General features: G+C 38.5%; 1 protein-coding gene across 5 annotated transcripts in view; it reads right to left on the minus strand.

Moving 5' to 3' along the window:
- LOC149218442 (NAC domain-containing protein 54-like) overlaps positions 1 to 25522 on the minus strand; it is a 257913-nt gene that overhangs the window by 77555 nt on the left and 154836 nt on the right. For 4 of the 5 annotated variants that reach the window (XM_089384036.1, XM_089384033.1, XM_089384034.1 and 1 more), the window contains 4 exons: positions 7145 to 7483; positions 5738 to 6337; positions 5291 to 5357; positions 4076 to 5130 (listed from right to left, as the gene is read on the minus strand). In XM_089384036.1, coding sequence (XP_089240162.1) covers positions 4091 to 5130; positions 5291 to 5357; positions 5738 to 6337; positions 7145 to 7483 — 2046 coding nt within the window. In that variant the 3' untranslated portion in view covers positions 4076 to 4090. Of the gene's footprint in view, positions 1 to 4075; positions 5131 to 5290; positions 5358 to 5737; positions 6338 to 7144; positions 7484 to 25522 lie in introns of those variants that run through there. The other variant, XM_089384037.1, reaches the window with a different exon arrangement.

Consider the following 25522-nt stretch of genomic DNA (forward strand, 5'->3'; position numbering starts at 1 on the left):
CCATTGTCACTACATTCAGCAGCTTGTTGAAGACGGATCCATTCAGTTGTTGTATGTTCCCACAAAGGACCAGCGAGCAGACATCCTCACCAAACCCCTTAGCCTGATAAATTTGTAAAATTCAGAGGTTCTCTAGGCGTTGTAAATAGATTGAGCATTAAGGGAGGATATTAGAATAATGCTTCTTTAGTGATTAATGTTGTTTCTATTTTCTGTCTTATTAGCAGTTTCTTAGACGAAACTTGTTGTTTCTATCTATGTAAATACATTTGTATTATTTATTGAGCTTCATAGCTCATTGTAAATCGATTCAATACATTCATTGATTACTAAAATCCCATGCCAAAGGAAAGAAGCTCTGGATAAGTCTTTGGCTACTCTAATACGGCTAGGGAGGAACCCCTCTGGTCGGGTTGTTTGGGAACTGTTTGGTACTAAACCCTCTAATGTGTTGTAAGAGAACTAACTAAATATACAATAGCCTCTAACATAAATTTCTAATTCCAAGAGAATATGATATCTGAGTTTAGCCAGCATCTAGAATGACTGTCAATGGGGCATCAATAGTGTGTTCTTTGCATTTCTTGTAATGACGTTACGAATTTTTCGCTTTGAAAATATCACAATTTTATCGGGATTTTTTAATAAAAAATCGCGATTCAATGCGAAAAAAACACTGGGCCACGCAACAATGAGTTTTTAAAGTCTCTTGGTTTTTTTAATTCATTTTGCATACAAAGAGCAAGGGTGAGAGCCAAGGAAGAGGAGAACTCATCTACAAGGGAAAGAGATGAGAAAAGTGAAGGAATTTAGCATCCCAAGCAAAAAATAATTCAAGTTTGGACCGAGTTTCTTCAGTGGGGAGTGGTTTTTAGGTGTGGGCATCAAATTTGGCCCTATTTTTTGTTTCTTCCTTGTTTTTCCTTGGGTTCCTGTCACCCATATAGTTTCCATGATTTTTGCTTGGATTTGAATGCGTTTTTTTTGTCATTTTTGTTGCATTTAGTGGAGTGGGTTTTTTTGGTCAAAAATGCAAAATCTTGATCATTAGTTTTATTTGTTTAAATTCTTCTTGTGCTCTAGTGTTTTTCCATGAATTTGCTTCGGTTCGAATGTGTTTTTTTTGCCATTATTGTTGCATCGAGTTGAGGGTTTTTTTATTCAAAAATTCAAAATTTTGTATGTAAACTTTAATTTCATTTGTTGAACTTGCAAATCTTCTTATGCCCTAGGTTCAAACTTCAATCTTACATTAAAACTTAAGAGTTCAACAAAGTTACAAACATCCCAAGGAAATTGGACCCTCTGTGAATATTTGGACCTTATGGGGGGTTTGACAAATCAAATTTCAGTTGCAAGTTATGTAGGCATCATATGACGGGGGGGTATACATATTGAAATTCCACCTTGCATAAATTCTTCGACATGAAATAGGGCCTTGCACAAATATAAATCATCTGCAGAGCCCTCAAATCATTGGAAGAAATAAAGACAACCAAAGTGACCCAAGGCAACTCTAAAGAGTCAAATGGATGAGGGTAGAGTGGTGGGATTGGAATATGACCGTGAGAGTGGTACTGGTTCTTCTTCAGCATTAGCATCTGTTGTTAACCCCATAGCTGCTTCATCATTTTTTTGTTCCTAGAACCATGACTAATGCACAACCATTCTTCCAGCCCGCAATTGATACTATTGCTATTGTTGGCCCAAGATACAAAGCCCCTTCCTATGACGACTTTAGAGGGTGTATTCTTCAAAATGAAAAGGTTGAATGAACTAAGAAATTAGAGGATTTTATGGGCTCATGGGCGCACACAGGATGCACTGTGATCTCAGATGGTTGAACCAATCAAAAGAGTAGAACCCTATTAACGTCTTGGTTAATTATCCCAAGGGGATAATGTTTATGAAATATGTTGTTGCATCTACACAGTTCAAAAATGCATGATTATTATGTGATTTGTTGGGTGTGTTCATTCAATAGATGGGTCTACAATATGTTGTCCAAGTCATAACGGACAATGCTGCAAATTATGTTGTTGGCAGGATACTTATGGAGAGGCATCCTAACTTATTTTGGACACCTTGTGTTGCACACTGCATTGACTTGATGTTGGAGGGCATTGGAAAAATTCTTTTTGTCAAAGACATTGTTGAATAATCAAAAATCATTACAAAATTTTTATATAATCATGCATTTGTGCTTCATTTGATCAGAACATTCACCAACAACAAGGAGTTGGTTCGAACTACTATTACACGATTTGCCACTAGCTTCATATCTCTTCAATCCCTCTTGAATTATATGTGAGATGTGAAGAGAATGTTTCTTTCAGACAAGTTTTGTGCTTTGTCATGTAGCCGCAAACCAGCAGGAGAGGCCATATGCAGACTAGTTTCATATCAGAAAAGATTTTGAGCGGGAGTGAATGAGGTGTGTAGCATTACTGAACTTTTGGTAAAGGTTCTTCGATTAGTTGATGGAGACAAGTCTGCAATGGGATACTTGTATGAGGCCATGGATAGGGCCAAATAGTCCATTGGTAGCTATTATGATGATAATGGGGATTAGGGGTTTGAGAAACAACAACTAATATTGGTAGTGATTGGTGAGCGATGGAACAATACACTCCATTGTCCCATTCATGTTCCAAGGATCTACTTGAACCCCACATTTTCTTATTCCTGTGGTCTCTTACTTGATGTTGAGGTCATCGATGAATTCTTCACTTTTGTTCAGAAAATGGTCCCATCTCTAGCAAAACTTGCAAAAATCTTCAAAGAAAAGGAAATATACAGGATGGCAAGTGGCACATTTAGCTTTGACATGACTATTGTGGATAGGAAGACTAAAATGCCAGGTAAACTTTATTTTGTTTCAAATTTCATCGTCTCTTCATACTTTGCTTCAACTTTCAAATTTCAATTTTTTTCTTATGTTTATCTTATTTGTTGTAGATTCATGGAGGAGAGGCTATGGTCGCAGAGAACCCAATCTCCAAAGGCTTGCCATTTGAGTGCTCAACCAAACATGTAGCTCCTGCGGATGCGAGCGCAACTTGAGTGTATTTAAAAAAATACACACCAAGAAGCGCAAGAGGTTAAATAATAAAAAAATTCCAATTAATTTTTTGAATTCAATAAATAATAAACAGTATAATTCATTATTTTAAATTTTATATAATTATTAATTTATTATTTATAATTTATTAAATTTGTAACCCTTGTATAGTCTAGAGTCCTAGCGCCTTAACGACATGGTCTACGTCTACTACAAGGTGAGACAATTTGAGAGGACACCCGATTGTGAGAGGACACCCGATTGTGGAGGCCATCTCATTGCATGGGACTGACACCACTGTTGCGCAGAGGGTTGAGGCTGAGAGGCCTATCATGTGGTCAGCCCCTGATTAGTTAGAGAAGGAGGTAGTGGAGGGGGTAGCAACTGCAGAGAAAGAGGAGGAGGAGGAGTTGACACCACCTACCATTGTCACCAGTGGAGGACATGGTCTACCTCCTATAACTCCTAATTCTTTAGCTTCTAGAGCACAACAAAGTCGACTGCCATCCCCAGGGCCTTCTTCATCTAGAGGGAAAGTTGTTATATTTTATCACAAGAGTGGCAGAAGAAATCAATAGTACTAGTTTATTTGGTTCATTTCATTGTATATGATATTCTAACTCATGATATGAGATGAATTATTATATTTTTTGTTGATATTTTGAGGTTGAGTCAGGACTCAGTATTCAGAACAAGATTCACTATTATGTGTGATGTAGCACTAGACATATTACACATTTTATAAATTAGTTCTCTTGTCATATTTATGTGTCAATACATTTATTTTATGTTGTGGACGCTTTAGAATCTAGATATTAAAAAAAATGAATTTTTTTTGTATTTGCTGATTTTTACTGATTTTTTCCTGATTTTTACGATTTTTTTTCCGATTTCGGACCCTCACCAATTTAATCCTGATCGTGATTATCGCAACATTTTGCTAAAATACGGCAGTGGGAAACTTCTAGTAAATCGCCAAACACCCCATGACAGGAAGACAAAGAAGTTAAGAACTGGTGTGTCAAAAAGTCAGACTACTAGAAAAACAGCAAGAGAGCCTGTCCATGATGACCTCTTTCTAAGCTGAAAGAAAACTGAACAGCTGTCTTTGCTGCTCAAAACTAAGACTGGTACAACAATATGCTGTTTAGCAAAACATCCATGAGATTCATTCATAACTACCCCTCTTTTCTTTTTATCAACAAACGGAATGTTTTTGGGTTCTAGTTTCTTTCTGAATCTCAATCTAGATGAGACTGTTTCTGATGCACGGAATCCAACACCTTCAATGGGGCATGTACTGATCGATGATGTAGCAGTAACATGACCATTAGTAGTTGCAACACATACTAATCCAGAATTGGTAGCAACATTTGAATCTAAAATGCCCTTGGCAGGGTTCAAATTAACATTGCACTCCATTGCAGAACCTGGGCATGAAGGAACACAGCTTAAAAACATTGAGAGGCTTTTAGAGGGTTTGGGATCTTCAATATGCAATCCAACCACCATTGCTTCTGATGAGTTTAGATCCAATTCCTGCATCTGTGATCCATGCTCCAAAGAAGTTCCTGAATTATGTAGAACCTCTTCAAGTAGTGAGTCCTTGCCTAAACACGATGGTTTTGTTAGTATTCCTATAGCATTTTTAAATGCCGAGTTTTCACTTTTCTGAACGTGATCTATACTTGCTGGCTTATTGGAATCTAATAAATATCGTTCAGACAGAACCTGATCACGTGTTTTAAGATTGAACATTTTATTTCCCATAGACATAGCTGGGCTAGCATTCCCAGGGCTTGATGATGGTGTCAAGTCAAGAGACAGAGACTCAAAATGGTTCACACAATTGGTTTCATCTTTCATAGTTGTCTGAAAGATATTAGTGGGCACCTCAATTATCTCTGAAGGTTCCTCGTTTACAAATAGCCCATGAGAAGACAAATATAGAGGCAATGATGTTAAGTTATGATTAATAGTAATGCTTATAACATCAACTACAGAATTATAAACAAAAGCAGCAGACTTTGCAGCATATACAATTTGATCATGTTTTTGAAACGACAACCCTGCACCCAACAAACATGACTTAAGTAGTTAAATTTTCGAATTAAATACTTTTTTGGCACTTGTAGTAGTATCATACAGCAATCATCAAAGAACAATATAAGCTTTGCCATTCTAAACTGATTTTTTTTAGTGTAAAGAAAATCTTCAAAGTGCACATACCATCAATTTGACCAGTCATATATGTTGGCAAAGCTTCAGGCACAGAATCTTCATTTTCCTTGATATTCTGCATCCAAATTTACTTTGTGAGTGCGGAAAACTCCTATCCCTTTTGCTCCTCTTGTGCAACCAATGAACATCAAGACCTAATAAATTAATATACAGACATGCAAACAAACCTATTGCTATATCCCACAATAAACCAATTTAATCAGAAAACAATGGCAACAATTACTGCTGCCTCCAACTTCACAGCAAAGCTGCTCAGTTTTCCCAGTCACAAGAATGTGGATCCCAGTCACAAGAATGTGGATGTGGCAGGTGCTAGGTATGTCAGATAGAAGATTATCACTTGTTTGAAAATCAGAAGCATCTATTTTGAGCTGTCTAAAACCTTCAACAAACAACTGTTCATTGTCATCATACTTTATTGAGTTTTTTTCTCACCTCTGAGTCCCATTTCTTCCCAGCAAACCGATCAAAGTGCAGTTGCTGCATTTCTGGACCACTGTCATACCAATCATTTTGCGTATTCTCTGAATACCTTACAGTCACATCTTTGTCATATCTTTCTGAGGAATCTTCCATTTTGTGGAGTTGCATGCAAACTCCTTTGGAAGCTGTACCCTCAAATGAAAATCCTTGCTTATGACTCTGCAAAAATGGACTACCAGTGCATAACTGGATTCCGCTTCCCTCGCAATCAAATGAGGGATAAGGAACCTCCCATAAACAAGAATCATGAATCTCCAGCTCCCCTATGGAAGGTATTAGGTTCTTGACTTCTATATAACCTCCATTCAAAATATCAGCACAGGTATCTCCAAGAGAAGTATGATATGCTTTAAAATTAGTAGAGTCCTCTGAGGCCACAGACAACATTTCCTCTAGCATTCTTTCTTCTTCAAAATATGCATCCAAACGTCCATTTGGAACTCTGTAATGAAGAAAGTTTATATTAACTGGAATATCTCGGAGCTCACTTTCGACCGATGGAAGACATGCAGATTCACATTGAATTCTTGGAGTGTCTGGCATAGCATCAACCTGAAAAATATTATGAAAGTTTACACAAGCTGTAACATAAAAAGAGTTCAGAACTTATTCGACATAGTATAACAAATAGACAGAGTAAGACAGGAAAGTAACAAATAACCAATGTGAAATCCACTAGCCAATTGAAGGAAGAAATTGGAATGTAGGTTAATTCATGCTGCTCAAAAATAAAATCAATAAGTCAAATGAGTAAAATTATATACACTTGTTCAAACAGTAACGAATAAAAGGGATGATGTGCCTAAAAGTTTTGAAAACCTCAGAAAGAAACTAGAATTCACTTGATGAGATATAACTAATTGAAACAATAAAGCAGGAAAGTAGCATGCAAGCAACACCAATGCCATTAAGTAGTTGCATGGAGAATAAATTGCAATATCAATAAATTTTTTCTGATTAAAGGTAAAATCCAACAAGTCAAATGGGTAAAATAATACACACTGGTTCATACACGAACGAACAAACATGATGATGTGGGTGTTGTAAACTTGCTTACAAGTTAAAAACCTCATCCAGACTCCACATGCACGATGAAAATTATTCAGTATAGGTATGAAGAAGACTGATAAAACTACACTGGCTTTCAGAACATTTCAGCTAAACCAGAAGTACCACAAAATTCAATTTGCTTTAAAATCACAGACACAACAAAGACAGAAAAAGGATTCATTAATACTTTGGAGGAAGCCAATAAATCTTCATGCTCCACAAAAACCTGAAAATAATCTAAACAAGACCTCAACATAACCCATACAATCAACCTTCCGACAAGGGAGACATACAGAACCAATAACAAACCTGTGAGTGAATTGTGTCCTCATCAGCTGCTACACATGAAGAGTTTGGAATAGTGTCATCCAGCAATATGTCTAACCATTTATTCAGTGGTGCATTATCTCCAGTTGTATCATGTAGAGTCTTCGATGATATTTTTGATGGTAAATGTAAATTTGCATCAATTCCCTCCACTGGCTTTGACGGATCTTCTGACTGCACTTCCATGTCACCAGAGTAACCAGAGGAGGGATTTTTCTCTGTAGGAGATAAATCACCCCTCTCAAGTGGTGCCGTGTACTGTTCTCCACTTTTTGTACCAAGTCCACTCTTCTTGAAGACACGACATAAGACAAAAGCATTCTGCAAAACAATAGCAAATTCAAATCAATAGCCACTTCAGAGACTGCTGATAATTATAATTCCACATTTATTCGTGAACAGTACTTAATTAAAGGACTTACATAACTTCTAGACATTTAGAAAAAGGAGAGAAAATTATAGGCACTACATCAGTGCAGTCTGTTATCCCTAAATTACATCATACAGGGAAACTGGTACAAGTTTCCAAAATGGAAATGTGTAGGAATAGTGACCCCTTAAAATTTTGGAAATGGGGAAACACAAAACACACACACACACACAATGTGCAATTTTTTAAATAGCACATTATATTCAGACTTTTAAAGAAAGCATTACGAACAAATGAGCAAAAAAACTTAAATGACAAGCAAAGTTCCACCATCATGTATGTTGCAATCCTCATCAATAGTATCACCCTTTGCCTCTTATCTGGCCTTCGCCTCTACCTCGATCCTACATTGTGATTTTGATCACATTGATGGTGTTTGATGCTTGTACCTTGGAGCTGCTTGGATGGTTGCGAGTACAGTCTTTCTCTGCTTGGGGATGCTACTTACTGGTTCAGTTGGTGTTATGGGTTGGAGAGGGCTCAGCTCTTCTTTGGTAGATGGTCATGGTTGAAGGTCTTATCATGGTTGTAGATGTTATTTTCACGCCTTGGATCACTCTCTTGACATGTGGATGTTTTCTATTTCATCTTTCATACTCTTCATGTTACATCTGCTTCTTGGAGCATCTTAACGACTTTGTATGTCGATTTGTCACTAGGGGCGGGCGACATACAACATAGTTTTCGTGTCTTGGATTTTCATCCTTTGGATTTGTTATGGGGGAATACTTAATAGTTGGATGGCATTAGCACTTTTTCATGTCCCCTTCTCTTATGTTGTTCATGTGATGGTGTAATGCGTGTTGTCTTGGTTTGTGGACAATGGAGCATTTCATCCAATGTGGAAATAGCCAAAGTCGGGATTGTTACCCACCATTTTGTGCGTGATATCACTAGGAGAAAAAATTTCTCCAAGATGGTCCTCAGCTAGTAGCCAGCAGCCACCAACTAGATCGTTGTGCCATTTCTCCACCACATAAGCCAGCCATGTGGTCCCTCACCCATCTATCATAATCGTATGTCTAAAGGTGGGCCTCGTGAACATAAAGGTATGCCTTGACACTTGGTAATTGAGTATTTTAATTTCCTTATCGTGGATACTTTTGGGCACAGATTAATGCAAAAATTCAGAGGAAAGAGTGGGCTAGGTTTGTGCTCATGTCGTAGACCTCTTTTGAATGTTAACCTTGTTAGTTTTAACTTTTTGTAGCATCAGATGGCTAGGTTTGTGCTCATGTCGTAGACCTCTTTTGAATGTTAACCTTGTTAGTTTTTGTAGCATCAGATGTGTTGTAGCCACAAAACTTTGTGGAGAGGCTAGAATGAATCACTTCTCCAAAACCCAAAAATTGTTTCTAGAAATTCCACCCAGATGTGTCTCACTTAAATTATTAACCAACCAATTTTTTAATTATTTCCTAAGTCTAAACTTAGGGAATAATCAGTATTAACTGAGATGTGGTGAGAATCATCTAGAAACTCACACGAATCAACAAGGAATTGATTTGGGCCATTGATTATGTTTTAATCCCGGTCGTTGGTGCTCCAATAGAAGATTATAAGAAGAAGATGATGGGTAAGATGGAGAATACACTAGTACAAATACTCAGTTGCCAAATACTCAGTTGCCCAGGCAGTTCGATTTTCTCAGTGGCTGAAGTTCAGCATGAGAAAATAGAGCCAGAGGGTGAGTTGCGAGGGAGAGAGAGAGAGGGCATCAGCAGTAGTCTAAGAGTGCAGGGTAACTTCTGGAAGGGTCAACATGAGGGAGGATGCAATTCATCAGGGCACTGCATAGTCACTATTGAAGGAAATGTAACTAGGTTCGGTCTTCATAAATGTATTTTTGATATTTGTACTTATTCAAGAAAAGAAATATTATTTTTGTAATATATGTCAATGAGTTTCTTGCTCATTCAAATAGGTCTCGCACATGTTAAATGTTATATGTGAGTCAAATAGTCAAAAGGAAATATTGAAAGCCTTAAGGGCATGTTACACCATGTATTAGGGTCAAGAGAATACCTCCAAGCAAAGTCAAGTCCCCTCCTATGCAAAGGCACCATCAAGGAAGCTCCTTCAAGCATGTTACACCACCAAAGAAGCCATCTGAAGCAAGCTCAACAAGTCGCCCTGCAAACTGTCCGTCGCCCTGCAAACTGTCCTCAAGTCGGCCTTCTAGTCAACGTAAAAGGAGGGACAGTCCTTTATATATAGAGGCTATCCACTCCACCAAAACACACTCACTTACATCTCTGAAATCTACAAAGTAAAGAGGCAAGTAAAGGGTAACAAAGGACAAAGAAGAGGTCTCCAAGTGCAGCGAAGAAGGTGAAGCCTAGACCAAAGTCAAGAGGACCATTTCTAGGGCAGCTGCAGTCACACGTGCGAGAAAAGGGAAGGTTGCCTGCGGTCATAAAAGCAGTAGCATACCAGCATCACATCTCTCATTTGTTTGGGCTAGAACAGAGGCCTAAAGGGCCTCCCACCTGAGCGAAGAAGGAAGAAGAGCGAAGGTAATAGGGTTGTTCTAAAGCCTATTACAGCCACATGTGCGAAGAGGAGGAGGTTGTCTCTACTAGCATAACATCCCTCCCATTACAGTCATACAAGTTCGTTGGTTAGTGAAGAGAAGAAAGGGATCATCATAAGGAAAGGGTCTCATCAGAGGTATTTCTTCTAAAGCAAGTGCAACAAGGCTTACTAACAGTTGAAAGAAGGAGGAGGACAAAGTGTCGGAAGAAGAAAGTGTTGGGGAACAAAGTGCAGAAAGGAGGAAGGACTTGACTTGTGCTTGGAGGATATTCTAGTCAAGGGTTTAGGGTTTTCCATTGATCAATAAGAAGCTTCAATAAGAGGAATTTACCTAAGGGTTTTCCTCTCAATAGAAGAGAGGTTTTGGCCCTGGCAGAGAGCCAACATTTTGTGTTCTTGATCTTATGTTTTTGGTAGCAGATTGATGAAGTACACACATGCATTAATAAGAAGAAGAAGATTAAACTAACAAGAAAAGTAAAAAGACTCACAAATTGTTATCAAGTAAAGAAGAATCACACTACGCCTAATTGCCCTAGATTCTTCAACAGTCACTACGCAGAAGATGACATAATGAAACCAGCGTAAGGGCAGAGAGGTCGTTTCGGGGTCAGAGAATTGTTGTGGAGAGTGAGAAGTATTAAATTTATCTCAATGTTTCTTTCCCTATTTTTGTTGTCCGATATCTTATACATGAATTACTGTTGAAGAATAATAAAACCCTCATCTACTGTGCTAAATTTCCCACATTGGGTTTTTCTAGGGACGATTGTCAAAGATAATTGTATTAATATGCTTATATGTGTGCTAGCATCTCTTTAATTTTCCTTGCATTTATTTTTCCTCGGTATTTAATTTGTGAAGGCTATAGTGTATTTCTTTTGATATTTACCGTAAAAAATTGCAAATAATTCGTTTAATTTATTTAACAAATAGAAGAGATAATATCAGATATTGTTGTAGGATTCCAGACTTCGAAATTTTCCCATGATATTAGAGCACCTATCATAAGTTGGAGAGCTCAACGCAAAAGGAAAGAGGTTGTTCAAATCTCTACACAGGCAGCAGTTCGAAACCCTCTAAGGCAGTGCAGTCCCTTGGGCCAAGAGGGTCAGTTTTTGAGGAAGTTTATTTCTCTGAGAGAGACAACAGAGAAACTAAATTTTCAAGATCGAATATTGACAGAGACAGAGGGAGTAGCAGCAGTTTTCTTGCAAAGCAGATTTCCAGCTAGGCCACAACATTTTGCAACAGCAAAATCAGCGTTGAAAAGGAAAGGAGAAATAGCATAGAAAAGTCATGGATAGAATCAGCAACCAGGAAGCCTCAGAATTGTTTCAAATTGAAATATGAATTTGCATCCTTATCAGGGTCAACATCATCTGGCATCTGGTATATTAATAATGGAGCTTCATATCATATGACATGAGTTAGAGAATATTTCTCTAGCTATCAGGGGGAACATGTGGACTTCTAGATAACTATGGGGAACAGAACTAAATGTACTCTCGTAGGGAGAGGCACCATAGAGTTTTAAACCAAAACAGGTCTAGCATCAGTGCTACTAATGTACTGCATGTGCCAAGATTGGGTATGAACCTAATTTAAGTGTCCTAGTTGCAGGACAAGGGGTACGATGTACACTTTGTAGGAAATAAAGTGTATGTCAAACACTCTAACTAGAAGAAGATGAGACAGATTGGAGCTAGAACAAACAGGTTACATAGGTCGCAGATTAATTCTCCAATGGCACTGATAGGCAAGGACAATAGCAGCGGGAAGGAGTTGAACGAACTATGGCACGAGAGGATGGGACATTTACACCATGGAGCACTTAGTATGCTCAGAGAAATTGTGACACGTGCTCTAGTTCTTTGTACTGAGCACGACGACTTTTGTAGAGACTGTGTACTTGAGAAGTACGTTAAGGCAACATTTCCCATAAGTGATAATAGAGCAAAAGGCATGTTGGGATTGATACACTCAGATATTTGTGGCCCTATGTCCAGCAAAGCTATTAGTGGAAGTGAATATTTTGTCACATTCATTAATGACCACTCCAGGAAAACCTAGATCTATTTTCTAAAGACCAAAGATGAGGTCTTTGATCGATTCAGAGAGTTCAAGGCACTCATAGAGAACACGAAAGGGAAAAGGATCGAGGTGTTGCGTTCAGATAATGGTGGAGAATACATTGATAAAGACTTCAAAAGTTTTTGTGTGCAGGAGGGCATCAAAAAAGAATGGAAAGCTCCATTCAACCCTCAACAAAATGGAGTAGCGGAGCGGAAGAACAAAACAATAGTTGGGGCTGAAAAGGCTATGTTATATGACCAGGATTTGCCTAGATTTCTATGGGTTGAGGCATGTAACACAATGCGTACATTCAAAACAAAACGCCTCATCAAGCATTGGGGAAGAAAACGCCAGAAGGAGTCTTAACAGGGAAGAAGCCTGAAATAAGTCATTTGAATATCTTTGGGAGTGTGGCCTACTGTCACATCCCAGATGAAAAACGAAGTAAGTTAGATCACAATGCAGAGAAGGGGTTCCTCGTAGGATATAGCGAAACCTCAAAGGCATACAGGATCTACATTCCTAGTAGTAGGAAGATTGTAGTAAGGCGTGATGCAAAGTTCATGGAAGATAGAGCTTTCGGAAAATCTCGAGAGATGCAGAGTTCATTGAGGATAGAGCTTTCGGAAAATCTCGAAAGATGCTTGCAGGAGCTCAGTCAACAGAGTTTCTGTTAGTCCAGCAACAGGGACAGCAAGTTGGACAAGCAGGAGGACAGTCGCAGGGTTCAAGCACAGTGATTAGTACTAGCATATTCTCAGGAATAGGAGATCCAGGAAGTTCTCAACAGACAAAGCAGCATGAATAGGAGGAGGAATTCACTGAACCTCCCACCACCAGTGGTAGAGCCAGTAGGGAAGTGCGTCAGACCTTGAGAGACGCGGAGGAGTTTGTCAAGACTCCCAAGAAAGACAAAAGACAGTTCCAGCATCCTGACAGATATCAAGCCTTTGTAGCTCAGGTTGCAGAACCTTCCAGTTTTCAAGAAGCCGCTCAACATCAAGTGTGTGTGGACGCCATGGTAGAAAAAATACAACTCTATCATGACAAATGATGTTTGGGAGGTAGTGCCTCGTCCAGAAGACAGATCAATTGGAGGTTCCAGATGGATCTACAAGATCAAGTACGCTGCAGATGTCAGTGTGGAGAAGTACAACGCTAAATTTGTGGCGAAGGGGTATGCACAGAAGGAAGGAATAGACTATGAGGAGACCTTCGCCCCAGTTGTCAGATATACCTCTATCAGATCGTCATATCCCTAGCAGCATGAATGGGATGGAAAATCCACCAGATGGACATCAAGACAACATTCTTGAACAGGGAGATAGAAGAAGAGGTATACAAAGAGAAACCTAAAGGCTTTGAAACTCATGAGAGACACACTCATGTATGCACATTGAAGAAAGCCATATATGGGCTTAAGCAGGCACCCAAGGGGTGGTACAGTCAAATTGACAGTTACTTGCAGCAGTTGTGATTCATCAAGAGTGATGTAGATCCTAATCTCTACTATCTGATGGTGGAGAATGAACCTCTCATTCTGGTTTTATATGTAGATGATATGTTTTTTACAATATCATCGAGGCTCATAAGGGACTGTAAAGGGAACCTTGCGGCAGAATTCGACATGAATGATATGGGGTTGATGCACTATTTTCTAGGATTGGAAGTATGGCAAAAGAATGGGGAAATCTTTCCTAGGCAAGGGAGATATGCTATAGAAATTCTGAAGAGATTCAAAATGCAAGAATGCGGACCCAAGGCAACACCAATGATTACCAACTAGACGAAGACAAATGCATCAAGGGGCAAGGAAGTCGACCCCACCTTGTACAAACAACTAATTGGCTCACACTGTTAGTTTTTGGTAGCATTGGAAGTGCTCTAGTCTTGAAAATGGGTGGAGAGGCTAAAGCACATCAGTTCTAAAGAAACCATAAACCGTTTAGTAAAATTCCACCCGGATTGTATTTTATTAAAATAATTAATATTTTTAATGGAGTTTCTAAGTCTAACTTAGGGAAATTAAAATATTAATGAGTATTAATCAAAATATGGGTGAGAATGATCTAGAAGGCGGATCAAGTCATGTTCTAGTCTTAGCCGTTGATTAAAGACTTAATCTTGATCGTTGAAAACTCAACATGAAAAGTATAAAATGGAGGTGTGGGGTTCATTTAGAAACACACACACAGAGAATGAATTGATCTGGAGTTCGATTTATGGGGCTAAAAATTTGAGAAATTCGAACTAGGTGATCATTCAGCAGCAGAGGGCAAAGAGAATCTAGAAGGACTTTCATAGAATACTGACAGAGAGACGAAGAGAACCTGTGGAGGCAGCGTAATAGCCGTGAGAGCTGACGATGGGCCAGTCTAGGCCCACTCAACCTTAACGCATAGCCAGAAGGGCCAGCACAAAAGGGGAAAGTTGTCTGTCCCGCAGTAGCCGGAACTGTCGAGAACAGTCAGGATAGCTGAAGCAGAGGGCAGAAGGGTTGAGGCAGAGCTTGAAAGGCTGATGCAAGGCCTATGCAGGGTCAACGCAAAATTAGTCGGGGTTAGCCAGTCTTGTTGGCGGATCCACTGCAATTCTGTCGAGTGAAGTGAGGTAAAACTCACTCAGATTTTCCACCAGTATTTTCTCTATAAAGGATTGCTAGATGAGCATCCTAGATTTGTATTTAGATATTTCTCCTACATAATAATAAACCTTCAGAACTGTTGCACTGGTTTTCCCGCATTAGGTTTTTCTGGGGACTATTGTGTCCAAAAATAAGTGTCCTATGTATCTTGTTCTTTGCTCTGTATTCTGTTTCTTGAGATCAAATATTTAATTAATGTAGGCTGCAGAAGAAATTTGCTTCCATATTCAAAAGAATAACTTGATGAATGTAATTTAAAAATCAAGTAGGTGAAGTAGATTCAGATTTGTTGCAGTACGGGTTCCTTCAGTGTAGGAATTTTCAAACACTCATGTATCTGGTCAACATTAGGCCAGACATTTGCTTCGATGTCAATACCCTTAGCCAGCTCATGGTGGAACCAAAGAGGGTACATTGTATAACAGCTAGGCACATTCTCAGGTATGTGTGTGGAACGGTCGAGATCGGGTTGAAATATACTCGAGATGACGTCAGGTTGAGCGAATTCACAAACGCAAATTGGGAAGGGAATTCATTGGACAGGAAAAGTACCTTTGAACACTGCTTCGGCATTGGATCAGGGATGTGTTGGACATTGGATAAACCAATGCTCCCTATGTGTTTCGTGAAATGGACTAACCACCTCTCGTGGATCCTCATCTCTGGCGATGCGATCGTTGACTAAAACCTATGGGTTTTGGTCCAACAGCAACCGTCATTCCCCACAAGTGGTATCAAAGCATAGGTCACAAGTCCGATACACACCCGGCATGCGTTGGGGGGAAGATTGTTGGACATTGGATAAACCAACTCTCCTTGTGTGTTCCGTGACATGGACTAACCACCTCTCATGGATCCTTATCTCTGGCGATGCGATCGTTGACTAACACCTGCAGGTTTTGGTCCAACGGCAATCGTGATTCCCAAAAGGATGATCTCTTGGTGCAACAGGAAGAAGAAGTCAGTAGCACTGAGCTTAGCAGAAGCAAAATATATGGCGGCCAGCACGGCTACGTATGAAGCCATATGGCTTAGGAAATTATTGGTGAATTTGTTCAGGAAGAAAATGGGAGCAACCAGTGTTTACTGTGATAATCAGAGTTACACAAAACTCTCTGAGAATCCAGTATTTCATGATAGGTCGAAACACATTGATATCAGATGTCATCATCAAAGATTGTGTTCAACGTGCAGCAGTCCAGCTGCAGTATGTCCCCACAGGTGATCAGGTAGCAGACATACAAAATCTTTAAGGAGAGCTAAGTTCATCCAATTAAGAGAATAGATGGGTATGGTGGAGAATTTGTTTCAATAGATTCTTAGCAGCTGCGATTGAGACGAAGTTGCAATGCAAATGCAGTAGTTGACAGCAATTCAACAGGGTCAGCAGCAGCAAAGATGCAACACATATCAGAGTTGCGCAATAGTTGGTGGGCAGCAACAACCAGACATCAGCAGCATGACAGGAGATGATGCAAAGACAAGGTGTTGCTACAAGGGGCAGCAGCACTAGAACACTTTCCTCACTAAGAGGGAGCATTAGTTTTTATAGCATCAGATGTGTTCTAGCCACGAAACTTTGTGGAAAGACTAGAATGAATGAGTTCTCCAAAACCCAAAAATCATTTCTGTAAATTCCACCCAGATGTGTCTCACTTAGATTATTAACCAACTAATTTTTTTAATAATTCCTAAGTCTCAACTAATGGAATATGACTAATTAATCAGTGTTAATTGAAATGTGGTGAGAATTATCTAGAAACTCACACGGATCGACAGGGAATTAATCTAGGCCATCAATTATGTTTTAATCTTGGTCGTTGGTGCTCCAACAAAAGATTATAAAAAGAAGTCGATGGGTAGATGGAGAATAGAATAGTGCAAATACTCAATTACCCAGGCAGATCGATTTTTTCAGTGGCTGAAGTTCAACAAGAAAATAGAGCTAGAGGGTGAGTTGCAAGGGAGAGAGAGAGGGCATCAACAATAGTTTGAGAGTGCAGGATAACTTCTAGAAGGGTAAACGTGAGAGAGGACGCAATTCATTGGGGCACAGCGTAGTCACTGTGTAGAGGATGACGTAGTGAGACTAGTGTAAGGGCAGAGGGGTCATTTCGGGGTCAGATAATTGTTGTGGAGAGTAAGAAGTATTAAATTTCTCTCGGTGTTTCTTTCTCTATTTTTGTTGTCAAGTATCTTATACATGAATTACTACTGAAGAGTAATAAAACACTCATCTGCTGCATCAATTTTCCCACTTTGGGTTTTTCCAAGGATGATTGTCAAAAAATAACTGTTTTAATATGCTTATATGTGTGCTAGCAGCTCTTTAATTTTCCTTGCATTTATTTTTCCTCAGTATTTAATTTGCGAATGTTGAATTGTATTTATTTCGATATTTGCCGTAAGAAACTGCAAATAATTTGTTTAATTTATTTAACAAATAGAAGAGATAATATCAGTTACTGCAGTAGGATTCCAGACCTCGGAATTTTCGCAAACCTTGGACACTAGTCCTGTGGGATCTCTTTTACTAACCTTTGGACTTTAGGAATGGTACCACATGTGATACCCTGATTTTGGTTGCGTGGTCCCGCTCCTTTATCCACATATATCAATCCCCTCTGCTCATTATAACCCCATTCATCATTCGTCCCACCTGGGTCCACATTCCTATTAGAAAATGTAACTATGTTCGGTTTGCAATAATCTACTTGAGTCATCATTTAAAGTACTTATCAAAAGAATAATGGAAGGAATTTTTATTATTATTATTGAGACTTATTAAGGCAAGGGTTTTGTTGCTCCTGTCGCCTACACCTACCTACAAGTCAGTGAGAAAAAGCCTTCAACCCCACAAAGTGTGGTTGGTGGCAGGGAACTAAGAGAAGGGGTTGTCACACTAAATCCCTTCTCTCTCCGTTTAAGCGATTTCCTAGATTAGCTACGAGGGGTGGTCCCTAAATGGAAAACTAAGTTAAAAATGTGAACTTCTAGGAGAGGTGTTAAAGTGAAAATGGATTATTTTTAAGAATTATGAGCAAAATATGATATGACCAATAAAAATCATTAACATGATAAAACCATAAACCTAATGCCTTAAGATAAATTGCTCAACAAAAATGAAAGATACATTTGCTCAAATTAAAAGTAGAATGCTTCCAACAATGAAAGCAAAGCAATCCTAAAATGAAAACAGAGATGTTGGCATGATAACCGATACAAAATATAACATGCTTTCAAAATATAATCAAAGCATATAGAGATATTTTGCAAAAGGAAAATCAACTAGTGTTACACTTGTAAAAGGAAAATGAAACAATGTTTGCCAACATAAAATATTCAACAATGACAAGTAGAATGGGCAACTGCAAGTAAAACCATAAGATGTATTAAACATGAGATGCACTTATACTAGATTTGGATGCAATTAGTCTTGGTTATTTTCAATCTAAAATGCTTAATCTAAGCGAAAAGTCTTTATCTTGAGCTCTTACCAAAGGGTAAAAATTGGGGCGACTGTAAGAAAAAGGGGACGAGGGCACGGAGGTGTCATTAACGATACCCATCCCCTGAATCTTGCGAGCCAGTGTGTGCCTTCGTTCCTACATGGGGACAAACCACCTTCATAACAGCAGGGTCACACGCTTTTACCTTACTTCTTACCAGATGGAAGAAATTTTCATCAAAGCCCTTTGATATATACTTTTATATCAACCACGTTTATGCTTGGAAGTTAATTTTAATGAAGATGCAACTATACCAAAATGCCTAATATGGTATGCAGATATTTTTTCCAAATAGAGATTTGCAATGCATTCAATATAATGAAAATAGTGCTCAAAGTAAAGTGCAAAATGTAAACTCAACTGGAAAAGGAAATTAGCTTGCACATGAATTAAATAAGATTACTAAATGCTTTGCTTCAATAAAATGGAAATGTGCTCAAAAAGATAACTTGGATAGTTGTTCAAAATAATGCAAGATACATAAGTTTCTTGAACATATCAGATTATAAGTTACTCAAAATAATTGCTTTGACAAATGATAATCCAATAACCAACTAAAGTAGTGAAGCTTGAAATTTATGTGCTTGCAAAATGAGCAAGTAACTTAAATAAAACTTGTAAAAAATGAGCAAGTAACTTAAATAAAACCTGTAAAAAATGAGCCTATTGTGAGGTCAACATGAAGCAAATGGTTAAACTTTGCTACTCAAAATTAGATGTCTCGCATAAAATAAATTGCTTTCAAAACTAAGATTTAGAATTGTACTTGAAAGCTAAACTTGAAATGGCAAAGCATGAAAATAAGTAACAAAAGGGAAATTTAGAAAATTAGCTAGTGAAGGTGACGTTGTGCTAATTTTAAGGCATGCAAGATGAAAAACTTATAAAACAAGCTCAAAATCAAAACACCTACATGTTCCTCCTTTTGCAAAACGGAGAAAAGAATCTCTTAGGTGAAAACCCAAGCTCCCACAAAAAAAACTAAGCATTTATTAGATGTTACAAGATGAGAAACCTTGAAGAGGTCTCAAGTAAATATTCAAGAGGAGTCTTTACAATTAATGGGGCTTCTCAAGCTCTAGATCTCCTTCTTGAAACTCAAATTCAGAAAATGAGGTAAGTATAATGAGAAAGCTCTCAAGATTGAAGAAGTTAAGTGTCTCTTGGTGCCCCAAGGCTTCACCTCCAAAGGTGAATGAAATGTAGCACAAAACAAGAAGCTGATCCTCCTTAAAAGCCCACAGCCTTACCAAATAGCATCCCTCCTCTTTATCCGCGACCTCCTCAAAAATATCAACTTTGAAAGGGTAGAGAGGTCCTACAAGGAAAAGTGTTCAGAGTTTGTGTGATAATTCCTTGGTACTCTTGTCACCAACACTCTACCTACACGTTGCAAGATCAAGAAAGAAATTACTATAGAAAGAATATGAAAACAATTAAATGGAATACAAATAATATACAAGAAATCAAATCAAGTGATGGGAGTGAACCCCATCACTTGGTTTAATTTAGTAAAGCTCTCAAATAGCTAATATGAATCAATGAAACATTATTTCAAAGATTTAAATTTTTTTTAAATCATTGCTTGTATACAAACTATGCCCAAACGAATCTCTACAAGACACTTTTCGTAAAATAAACTAAATGAATCCAAATAACAAATGAGAGTTCCTTTGAATGGTGCTCGAAAAAATGGGTTGGTCTCCCAAAGACTTCCCCTCTCGTTTGATCCAACAAAAATTCCTCCACAATACTTAAATCAAACATTAGTCCATATAGATTTAAATAAGCAAACAATGAATTGAAACTTCTAGAAATTTCTTTGAAAATAAACTAGAAGATTCAAACTCTAAAGCCTACTTTAAAATCAAATGCTAATTATTATTATTATTATTCAATTTTAAGGTCACGCCCAAGCCAGACACCAAATTGGTGTATGAGACCCCGTTGTTTGTCGGACAAGGGACCCACCTTCGCGCAGTGATTTGACTGCTAAGCCTACAAAGGCATACATATTCTACCCCCCTCCGGTTTTGAACCTGTGACTTCTTACAAGGAAACACATGCTCTTAACCATTACGCCCACTCAAGTTGTATAGCTTTGCACTAGCAAGTTTACAAAAATATATGGAAAATGAAATAATTCAAAGCATAGAAAGATTATATCAATAGTTCACAATGCACCATGCTCCAAAAGAAGAACACCCATGATTGGACCACCAAAGTCTTTTTATTGATATTCTTGAAAAGTATATAAGGTAACAACGCTTCAGCAAGCACAAGAGTTGGTAGACAATGATATATGAGCCCATGGCTCTATTATATAGAGGTATGGGAGCAAATACCAATGTAGAGTGATTAAACAAGTGGCTTGAAGTGACAATCCCAAAGAAAAATTCAAATTTGTTAAATGGAGCTCCAATGCCAAGTGTAAAAATCGATTTCTAGCAAGTGGATATCATTTTCTTATTCTCTTATGTGCCAAATTCAAATTTTATGATGGAATGACAAGTGTAGATGGGTTGCAACCCATGTGGGGATAATTTCCCACAAAAATCTCCACCAAATATTCTCTCAAAACCCCCACAATGTGCATTACTTCACAAATTCAAATTTCCAAGTAAGCAGTTTTCTCATTTAATGCCAAAAATTCTATTTTATTTGAGCACATGTCATTTCCTTGATTTTGGGAACTCACATCACCTTGGGACTTCACTTTAACTCCTCCATAATTTTCCACCTCATTTCCACAACATTTAGCATGTGTGGATATTTATTTTTCTCAATTTATTTAATTTATGGCTTAATTAATTCCCAGATTTTCCACTAAAGTTAGGAAAAGTGGTTTTGAGGGTTCAAAACACATTTTTAACCCTTCATACCCCATACAACTACTCTAAACATCACTTATTACATTACAAATACAATTTTTATTGCAATTTCCGCAGTGCAAAAAATTTAAAAATTTTAAAAATGACTACCTAAATCTAACCAAATTCCACAAAATCTTGTGTGATCTAGTTTGGTAATATACATAGACTCTAGACACTAAGATGTGTTAAGGGCTCAACCTTCAAACCGTCACCCCCGCTTTGGTGTAAAAAGTGAGTGAACAAACCTAGAAAATTATCCGCCTCTAAAACGTACGGATAATTAACCAGATAAAAAAAACACTCCAAGATGTACTCATTTGCTGATAGAGTCCCAACATCATAGGCCTGTTACAGACTCAAAACTCATCATTACTAGTATCACTTATGACAATTCCCCGCAGAGTTTGGAATATATGTATAAAAAAGACGATGAGAAATAGAAGTAGAGTTTAAAAACTATGTCGACTAATGATAACTGATGGTACAAGTGTCATTTGTTACATCCTTGGGCATGCAGTCTTCATATAATCATCAAGTGTCACTCCAGTGGCCAACAGGTTTCATGCTTGGGTCACCATGTTTTAGGTCAATGTCCCCATTGAAGACTTCTAAGATTTATTCCAAGTCTATAGAGTTATTATACGTTTAAAGAGACCCTTCTTGGGCTTTTGAATCATATAAATAGGTTAAGTATTGAGTCAAATATCAATTATTTAACCTCCACACCATGTCAGCCTAGAAGAAGATGAAGTCGGCCTAAAGACCCTATTTGACCCCACAAGAAGCCTATAAAAGGAAGCTCGGCGATTTCATTTGGATCATCAATCTCTCACAAGTTTGAATTCTCTTGTAGCTAGAAGAAGTGCGAAATCTCTTGTTGCTGGGCAGAATCACGAAGTTTTCTTGTAACTGGGAAAAGGTGTGAAATATGTTGTCAGGAAGTCAAAGTGAATGCGAGTTTGGGGAAATCTAAGGAGACAAGGAAAATCGAAATTTTGGTCTCTCTCTCTTTTTGTTTCATGTCCTAGATTGGGAGATCGAAGTCGAAAGGTTTCATTGTTGCTCGAAGCTGCCAGTTGTTGTAAGTTGTTGCATAGTCAAAGTTGTTGGAAGAGGTCGAAATTCTGGGAGGTTGACTTGGTGTGGAGGGAAGGTTTGGTCTTGGTCTAGGGTGAAGAGTCTAAAAAAATACTATTGAAAGGAAGAATTATCTTGACAAGGTTTGCCCCTGGAGGGGGGTTTTGCCTTGGCATGTGCCTACATCTGGTGTCTATTGTTTTATTTGCTACTACTTTTGGTAATTGTTTGATGAACTAAAGTAAGAAGATATAAGGAATTGTAATAATAAGAAACATCACAAATAATTATCAAGAACATGAAAATATGTACTACCTTTCTGATTTTCTAACAATTCCTCCACTAGGTCCATGTAGGGTTAGCCTTCCCCTTCCCCCTGCCAACACCTTGGGTCAGACCTAGAACGATGCCCCGGAAGTTGATGCAATTGAAAATAAAAGTAAAATCATAATTGGCCACATCCAACTGAAAAATGTACCATAAAATGCAAAAGATGGTTGGGACAAACACTTTCAGCACGTGGACAAAAGCTAATGCACGAGCTCTACCTCATTCTCATGGCTATCACCCTGGTTCTTCTAGGCCTTAGATGAGCCTCTTTTATCATTCAAAAACCCATGATTGTCCACACCCCTAGTGGAAAATGAACTACCCCACCTCAAAGGGGGTATCCACTGCTATACTTTGCATATCATGCTCTTACTCATTAAGCCTCGAGCAATTAACCAAAGAAAAAACATAAAATTCAAAAGGCATATAAAGAAGGATAGAAAAAACAAGGTCAGGGCACCTCATGCACCACGATTGCTCCCTTCTATACATTATATACCAATGCGTGGGCTTCCCTTTTGCTAGCTACCCTTGTACCCCAACATGTGGCACAGAGCTACCCCTTTCATTCCCTACTCCATTCATCTTTTTATCACATGCCACCACCATTTTAAAGGATGTACCTTGGACATACTATTCCCTTTAAAAGTAGAAACCACCTGATAAGGTACTTGGTTAACCCCATTTGGAGCTTGGAGACATTAGCACATGCCAAAGCACACTATAGAAGGGCATGCCATTATGAAGTGCCCACCTGTTGTCCATGGTTTGAAAGCTCTTTAACTCGATTTCCTTAAATGAATTGTTGTACTAGAAGGCTAGGGAGCGCGTTGGATCTTATGCAGGATTACAGATAGTCTCCATTTTGGGTTTAGTCTCCCTACACGGGCTCCTAACCCTCCAAAGGGCTACATTGGCACATGTAGGGTGTGTGTAAAGAGCCATTGGCCTCCACCGCAGTAAACAGCACTCCATGGATCCTTAGAGATGTTCACAGATTGCTCGAGATTCACCTATTGGACGAGCAAGATGCACCTAGTTCACCATGCCCAATCGTCCCCATAGCTGTACCAAGCACTTGGCAGATGACATAGGACTTGTATGTTGATGTGGCATCACTTACACCATCATCTGAGCCCTTACAGATGGTCTACAAACATTTTTTATCTACCTGGAGACCCATGAAGTTACTTGTGTTCCCTCATCATTGGGGCACTTATGGACTTCATCAGGCTTCTTCGAAGGCCCAACGACATGTATTATTGATCATTAGACTTGTTGAGAGGCATATTCTTTTGTTTATGAGCTAGTTTGGTGGGCTTGTCACCAAAAGTTAGTTATTTTGCACATTATTTTATTCTAGGGGCAAATTTAGCCCTAATTAGCTAAATCAAACTCATTAGAAGAGTATAAATACAAGTGATGTGAATTCATTTTAGCATCATCGTTTGGATTGGACTTGTATCTCTCTTGAGAATTTCACTATCCTTCTTGGAGGAAGAATTTTGGAGCATGGAATGAATTTTGATGTTTGGATTATTTTCTCATCTTGGAGCGCTTCTTGATTCGCAGATTCTTGATGGTTGGATATACTCTTAATACATGAAAGTACAATTTAATGCTATTTTCTTTTCTATTCTTGTCACATACATTGTTGTTGGCATTTCGCTATACTAGGGCTAATTTACTGCATCCATTTATGCGAAGTTCTGGAAATTCAATTTCTAGATAGTGATGCTTCATGTATGGACCATGTATTATGAGTCAATGTTCCTAGAGATGCTTCTTCATTGAAATTCATCCTCATAAGCCATCAATCTTGCAAAACGAAGTATAAATTTCCTAAAGATGCTTTTGGTGTTGCCCTAATGTTATGTGAAGTTGTCTTTGAGGCCTCCTTGACATAGGAAATTCAATGTCCATAGTCATAATTACTCGTGACTCCAAATCTCCCCAAAGGATTAGGCATTGCTCCACCATAAGGTGATCACCTTAAACTTATTTTCCTTCATCCCTCTCCTCTTCTCTAGGTCTATTCCTCTAGGTCACCTATGGCATCAATTATCTCACAAACTACTCATCCAAATACTTCGATTTTTGGTTCACAACTGCGTTGGTGTGCCCTCAAGAAGCCCTCCAAATTCCATGAGATTTCGTCGATGGGATCTTGAGATATCACAAACCCTAGCTCGAAGACCAATTCTTGCCCTTGGTTTCCCTTAGGCTAGAAATCTCACTAGGATCCTTACATTGTCTTTCATTGAAAATTCATTCATTGATCCCTTTCCTCTCCCTAATTAGGTCAAGCATACCATTGATTGCTAAATCTTATCCCCTTTTCCTAACCTCGGGTCCTCTTGGTCCTGTGTGGTCTCATGCACTGTCAAGCTCAATTCTTCAAAGATCACCTCGAACTCAAGTTTCCACAAGAATTATAGGGCTTAGGAATCGCCTTTATAAGACACATACTCAAAACCTAACCTTTGAAATTCTCCCTAAGCCCTTCCTTGAGAGCCTTCCATCTTGTCTTCCAACACAAGCAAGCCACATATTTTAGGCTCTCTTGTGAATAGGCTTCCGAATCCCCCCTCGTCAAATTGTTGGTCCATCCATTTCGTGATCATTATCATAACGAGTCTCCTCCTATAGGTGAAAGTCCGTAAAAAGTAGGGAGCCTTAGCCAACGTGACAGTGGGCTATTGCTCCATCGCTGCCCTTAGCCTAGAAGTAGCCCTTCAAGGATTCCCTTTCAGGACCAATGCTAGTTTGAGCAGTAACATTTCTAGCGTCGTTGTCAGGGACATGAAACGTGTGTTTTGTTCCCCATACGACATATTGACATAACATTATTGTCAACTCCATTGGAAGAACAAAGCCCTCATTCTT

Source organism: Pinus tabuliformis, chromosome Q (genome assembly GCF_031772625.1).
Source record: "Pinus tabuliformis cultivar Carrire ecotype Pingquan chromosome Q, CPIR1, whole genome shotgun sequence".
NCBI lineage: Eukaryota > Viridiplantae > Streptophyta > Pinopsida > Pinales > Pinaceae > Pinus > Pinus tabuliformis.